General features: G+C 29.8%; 1 protein-coding gene across 1 annotated transcript; it reads right to left on the reverse strand.

The window, feature by feature from the left end:
* Positions 1-712: 712 nt before the first annotated feature.
* Positions 713-7,056, reverse strand: LOC111888554 (uncharacterized). Its single transcript, XM_023884709.3, has 2 exons — positions 1,978-7,056; positions 713-996 (listed from the first exon to the last, which is right to left on the reverse strand). Exons 1-2 carry the CDS (start codon positions 2,949-2,951, stop codon positions 948-950), a joined length of 1,023 nt encoding a protein of 340 aa, XP_023740477.1. The 5' UTR covers positions 2,952-7,056; the 3' UTR covers positions 713-947.
* Positions 7,057-7,451: the final 395 nt, after the last annotated feature.

Below are 7,451 nucleotides of genomic sequence, written 5' to 3' on the forward strand. Positions count from 1 at the left end.
TACATATAAAAAAATTAATTATATAGAAAATTGTCGCCTTAAGTCATGCCTTACAAACGTCATGACTCGTCAGGGCTCGGAAAAGCTTGAGGCTTGACATTGCCGCCAAGTCACGCCTTACGTTATTTAGAACCTTGCTTATAACTGTAAAAATTACATTGTATTTTTCGACATTATATATATATATATATATATATATATATATATATATATATATAAATATAATATTTTAATAAAAGAAATAAAAATATATCATAAAAATCCCTATACTAATAAAATAGTAGTTATTTTGCCATCTCTCATCATATTAGACATCCTAATTAATATGATGCTATTTATCAATCAATTAATTCTTCATTTCAAATTTATTAGACTTCCTAATTAATATGATGTTATTTGTCAATCTATTTATTTTCTATTTTCCATTTTAAATTTTATATTATTGTTTACATTAATTCACAAATAAAAGTTATCCGATATAAATTAAAAATTAATTTCATATATTTATTTGAATCAACGAATATAATTTTACATAACTAATAAAAATATTTTTTAATTAATAATTTATTTAAAATAATTGATTAACAATTTTGAAATTTTACAATGAAATTTTAATTAATTTTGTAACCATGGTTCCCACGGATTATAAATTAGTTGAATATAAATAGGTGCTTTTTTTTATCCACCCTATAGAAATATAAAGTATCAAAAATTGCATATAAAAACTTTCCATATATATGTCTTCCTTCGCTAAGCAACAATTCCAGTTCATTCCTTTCTATATATTTTCTGTTTTAATTTTCTCATATCGCATATTACTTGCAATCATTATTACATAGAAAAATAAAAGTACAACAAAATATTAAAAAAATTAACAAAAAACAAAACAAAAATAGTTCAAAAATTCAGCCACAATTGATTTTTCAAAAAACGCAATCAATCTTTTTTCAGGCTAGCCACTCCCCATCAATTCCTTCAATTTCACCTATATCCATGCTGCATTTTTCAAATTCAAAATCAGATATCTAAAAAAAAAAATTAAAACCATTAGAAATTAAAATTAAAATTCAAACATTTCATTGTACACAATTATAAAAATTGTTGCAATTTCCACACGTAATAAAAAATGAAAAAGGTCAATGTGAAAATAAATATGTAAAAAGTCATTTAGAGACATGGAGGTGGGGGGACCTATGTGGTCTCACTTCCATTGTTTTAAAGTCTCATACTGCAACAATTCAGAGATTGCAATAGTCTTTTGCTAAAACAACAGTAACAGCACCAACAAATATCTACAACTAAAAGTGCTAAATGTAAGAAATAGTGTCCTACTTTTATTTATTTATGTTACATCATTATATTTTTAAAATTTCTAAGATATGATACTTCAAAATATACCCAATTATAGCATTATACGTTTTTTTTCCCTTATCACTTTGAGAAATCTCTCCAATTATAACATTGTATTTTCGATTTTGACATTATACTTCAAAAAATCAACTTAATTATAGCATTATACTTTCAATTTTTTTTTTCTTATCACGACAATATACCTTGAAAAATCCATGCAATTATAGGATTGTACTTTTCAAAAAAAAAAAAATTATTAGAAAGTTATACTTTAAGAAATCTATCAATTGTTTTCTATTTCAATGATATTGCTATAAAATTATAATATGAAGAAATAAAAGTTGGATGCTATATAAACAAATCAATGGAAATATGTTGTTATTTCTTGCATTTAACCCAAACTAAAATCGGTAAAACGGATTTAGCAACGTAATTATCTCAAATAGCAACAAATTGCATGTTGTAAAAATGGTTGTTTCTTGATTTAAAAGTAACATTACTATTGTACGGAGAAAATAGTAAATACCAACATAAAACATTTCCAATTTCCTTACACTTAATAAATTTAATAATTTCTACAAATATACGAAAATGAAAAAAATCAGAGAAATAAATGAAGACTCTTACCAAGGTAAAGGAGGATCTTGCATGTACGCATCAGAAAAATTAAGATCTTGCAAACAAGAGTTCTCATTTCCATTAATCAGCCATGGTGGAAACTTCATAACTTGATCAAATCCATAAAACTCATCTCCTTCATCTTCTTCCATTTCCATATTCTTCAAGAAACTACACCACCTTGCTGACGTCATCAAATTAATGGTGTCATTCCACTCAATCTGGTGTTTCTCACCCAACGACCGTATCTCCTCCATCTCCTCATCTCCCATCGCATGATGCAACCCGCCGGAGGAATTTTCCGGCGTCTCCTTCCGTTTTCCAGCCACCGGATTAGAGGAAGTTGAAGATGATGACAATGGTGTGTGATAAAAACGGGTGTCTAAATTTTCAAAATTCTGAAAATTTAAATTCAATCCCAAAGTTTGACTCGGAAGAAATAAATTTAAGTTGTCATGGTACGCTGGCGGCAGTGGCGGTGCAGTGGCGGAGATAGGCCAATACAAATTGGCAGCGGTGGTGGTGGCGGTGGCGGCACCGCCGTCCGTGGTGGTGGAAGGATAAAGGCTGAGAATTCGTCGGGATTTTGGTTTTTTCTCTTGTACTGGCGGCGGTTGGTGGTGGTTAGTGACGGCACCACCGGCGGCCTCTTGTTGTTTCATGGAAGCTCTGTGAAACTTAAGGGCGGCGACAATTTCTCTTCTGGCTTCTGCCATGTTTAGGAGTCGTTCTTGATAAGGTCTAGTTGTGTGAAGTCTTCTTCTGACTTGTTTTTTGGGCTTTTGTGGTTTTTGGGTGTTATTATTAATTTCACTAAAATGTTTCTCATTTTCCGGCGATCCACCACCACCACCACCACCGTCGTTGGTGGTTAAGTGTTTCACAAGGCTACGGATGTAAACATCTGATACACGTGGTTGGAGCTCTTCTTTAGCTTCATCAACTTTCTCTGTTTCCATTGATCTCCTTCCTTTTTTAGCCATAATCTACCTCTCATCTATATATATACATAGATATATCTATATATACATATAAAATATAAATATATTTTAATTTCTTTTTTTGGGAAAAGTTTTTTTTTTTTGAGGAAATTGGAAAAAAAAAGGGTTTTGATTGAACTTGAGTTTGCCTTTCTGAAAGAAAAAGCAATGCAGAGGCAGAAATCGGCAGTGTCTCATGAAGGATATAAATAGCTGGGTACCTGTTTCTTTTTATTATTATTTATTATATTCTCCAATTTAAAATAAATGGGTATTTGTGTTTTTTTTCCTATTTTGGAAAATCAACTAGGTTCTTGGATTTTCTTTCCCTTATGTCAACTTGCTCTTCACACAATACCATATAATATATATGACTCATTATATGCCAATAAATATAAGATTCTCAATATGTTACCTGATTATTCAAATAACTATGTTCCAATATTGTTGTGAAATAGTACAAACATAAAAGTGTAAAAAAGAATAAACTATGACAAGAATTGATAAAAAAAATAAATAAATAATCAGAATATGACGTCATTACTCTTTTTTAAGGATCTAAGTGCGCGTGTGTGTGGGTATAAGATCATAACGAATTGCTTTTTTCAGCTTAAAAAGAAACTACTTGCCTAAAATAGTAACCAAACTAATAGATGATACTAATTATATATAACTTATAAGTCAATGTATCTATGTACTATGTAATAGTATGTATCACTGCTGATGCACATAGTTGACTTCTTTGACCACTCAATTAACTTCATGTTCAACAGTTCAAGCTCAAAGCAGAAATGAACTTTATTTCACCATTTCGATATGAAGTAAAACAAAGTAATAACTAAAAAGCAAAAAACAAATCCAATAATAAATTAAAGTTACTAATATCTTAATTTATAATTTAAATTCAAACTAAGTGAGACATATAGTATAAGTACAATGACTTAATTGGAGAGTAGAAGCAATAGAATAGTAATACATTTTATATAAATTTAGTATTTGGAAAATATATAGTGATACTTATTTATAACAAAATCGTGAATGAGTATCTTTTGTAATGGGACCATTCTTAAAAAAAAACGTCAGCAGAAGGCAATGGAAACTGACAGGAGAACCTCGACCTCCATTGCTGTTGTGAGTTGTGACCTTACTTTAATTGTAAATAAATGTGTGTGTATACGTGTAAGTATGCAATTTGTATGATTTAAAAAAAAACGATGCATAAAAGTCCAAATTTTCTGTATATAATTGACCAATATAATTTGTTTCTCATGTTAAAGGTTAAAACAGAGAACTTGGTCATTTATTCTAAGGACACAAGTAGCCTATTAAAGACACAATTCCTCCATACCACATCAAAAATAATCTTTCTCCACCTACCTTGACTTAACTTTTTTTTTTTTTTTTTTTTTTTAAATTTAAATTTCACACAAAGGCATGGCTTCTTAGTTGTTTGGGTGTATTTAGTCCATAATTTGAAAATGAAAAGTAAAAGTCGATAAGAATATTACATTATTACACCATATTTTCATATTCAAGAAGCAAGAGAAATAGGGCAAATTACATAAACAAAAACATACATTATAATATGGGCAGTTTGCGGTTTAATCACTAATATTGTATTTTTTCCAATCAAATCATAAAAGTTTCAAGCAATTTTTTTCAAATTAATTGTTTTGACATGTTGTATCAAGTTTCATAGGTAATTTTCTAAATTAACCTTTTTGATATGTTATATCATGTCAAAATGGTTAAATTGGAAAAACAATTATGGTTTGAGCGGAAAAAACAAATAATAAGTGGTTATACCATAAAATTGCCCAAAATATTATGTTTTTTTTTTCTTTTGGTAATTTGCCCAAAGAAATATAAAATATTATATGTTCACATATAAGAAATCCTATTGAATTTGAAATTTCTTTAAAGAAATTAAACAGTAAGCATCTGGTAACATACCTTCATTGATCCTCAAAAAGTGAAAACTAAACTCTGCTACATTATGGATAATCACTTGGGTTGATGTTTAGAAAGCAAGGGTGCAACCAGAAAGAACAATAAATACTAGTAACATTGGACAGATTAGGAATTAGAAAATTCTGGTCATAAAAAATGGGAAATAGATAAAATTATTATAACTCTCATGCTATTTTCACTTTTATAACTCAACAAAATGATTTGAGTAAATTACACGAATGGTCCCTATGGTTTAGGGTAATTTGTGTGTTTGGTCCCTAACTTATTTTTTTAACTCAGAAGGTCCCTACTGTTTATTTTTGTTATGCATTTGGTCCCTATCTTACCTAAAAAGACTATTTTGTCCTTGACTTTTTAATTTATTTAAATAAGCACACACCCCAACCCTACCTCCTTACCTTACCTTACCTAATCTACCATTTTTCCCTATTTAAATAATATTTTTTTTAGGTAAGACAGGGATCAAGCGCATAACAAAAACAAACAGTAGGGACCAAATACATATAAAAAACAAACAGTAGGGACCTTCCGAGTGAAAAGAATAAGTTAGGGACCAAACGTGCAAATTACCCCAAACCATAAGGACCATTTGTGTAATTTACTCAAATGATTTATCAATCACATAATGAATGAGGTTTGCAAAAATCAGATCAATTGCATAAAATGGGAAAAGGTGACACTTTGTTGCATAAATATGCATTTAACCTTTTATTTATTTTGCCCCACAAGAAAAATGTTTGTAATATCTGTGAACTCGAGTCTTGATTAAAATACATGCAAGTAGATATCCATAAAACAGTCATTTTATATGCTTTTCAAACATGTTCTTATATGCAATATATGCATGTCAGCTTGTAAGAAAAAATAAATTATCCTTCTGAATATAATATGAATCTAGAAAGTAACTTTATTAGTCTTGTTATTTTATCAGTTCATATATATGATATTATAATTGTTGCACTATTTTATTAGAGTAATTCAAACACCCCCTTACCCTATATATTTTCATGGGAGTTTGGTTTTGTTATTGTTATTGTTGTATATGAATCATGCAACATTTTACAATATATGATCTATATAAATAACAAATCTCTCTCTCTCTTTTTTTTCACAAGCCAACTATTATAGCAAACGGTCATTTACATGGAATTTTTCTTGGACAATTTTTAAAATAAAAGAAATAATATACACTTTCAAAGCACCTAAAAGATCATAATTGCAAGCATTTGAAGAAAGTAGGAACATCTATTGGCTGGTTTATTTAGTGCAAACTCAAGAAACGTTTAAATCTTATCCTTTTCTTTTTTTCGATCATGAAAAGAAACTTAAAGACATTATGTTTTCATGAAATTTGGCATCACTAAACTCCAAATATCTTACTACAGCCAAAAAATCAATAAAAAGAATCTAGAAGAAGTTATCCAAATTCAACAAACTTCATACATATGAAACAAAAAAGATATGAGATAAAAATTTAGAGAAGCAAACACACACAAACACTTGGAGACGGATGTGTCAGAATTAAGATCATACATGCATATGTATTTGAATGTCACAATATGAGGAAATCTAAGAGAAAATTACCAAATTTCAATACTATAAATAGATAGATATATCTAAATAAATTATTTTAAAGATTCATGCATATAACAGGAGGAAGTAAAAAGCGAAGATGAGTAACGCTTATCATCATATTCACATGTGATCACACATAAACGCGACAGGAAACAGATAAAATTAAATAAATACATCTGCATAGAAAACTAATTAATAAATTGAAATAGAAAAAAGACCTTCGAGAGAGTCCCCTGACTCTGAGTGGATAAACATGAAATTGGCAATGAATTGGCTTCTTTCTGAATTCAGTAAACCTGATTCCACCAATCAGAAATTCGTTGATTTTTTGAGTCATTTTTCTTTCGAAATTCTCTCTCACCCATCTTTTAGATTCCATTCACACAAAGGTGATGTAAGAAAGTAGGATAAGAGAAAACTGTAATTCATAGGACCTGCGATTTTGGGAGATCAAGTTGCAAAAAAGTTAAGGGGGAACAGAAGAAATACGATCCGACCATTGGATGGTCGTCTGATCTTTAACACCTGAGAGAGAGAGAGAGAGAGAGAGAGAGAGAGAGAGAGAGAGAGAGAGAGAGAGGAGAGAGAGAGAGGAGAGAGAGAGAGAGAGAGAGAGAGAGAGAGAGAGAGAGAGAGAGAGAGAGAGAGAGAGAGAGAGAGAGAGAGAGAGAGTGACATTGTAGAGAGAGAGGAGAGAGAGAGAGAGAGAGAGAGAGAGTGACATTGTATCTATCTTCGTTAAGGATCGTGTGACCTGAAAACTGTCAGTCCTCTGAAAAAAAGAAAGTAAAACTCATTAGTTGAATAGTAATTCATATCAACTTATTTACTGAAACAATGCTTTGTTTGATTCACAAAGATTTTGGAAGGTTTTATATAATCATACAACCAAATTTTTTAGACTTTAAAAAATTAATAATATATTAATGAAAACTAGGTTATAACCTCTAGAGTCTA

This window comes from Lactuca sativa, chromosome 7 (assembly GCF_002870075.4).
Source record: "Lactuca sativa cultivar Salinas chromosome 7, Lsat_Salinas_v11, whole genome shotgun sequence".
In the NCBI taxonomy this organism is placed as follows: domain Eukaryota; kingdom Viridiplantae; phylum Streptophyta; class Magnoliopsida; order Asterales; family Asteraceae; genus Lactuca; species Lactuca sativa.

Bases quoted from the DNA above. Each gene is read 5' to 3' on its own strand.
- LOC111888554 (XM_023884709.3), bottom strand. From the start codon at position 2,951: ATGGCTAAAAAAGGAAGGAGATCAATGGAAACAGAGAAAGTTGATGAA. The intron at 997-1,977 runs GTAAGAGTCTTC...TGAAAAATGCAG, and splicing joins CAAGATCCTCCTTTACCTTG to CATGGATATAGGTGAAATTG.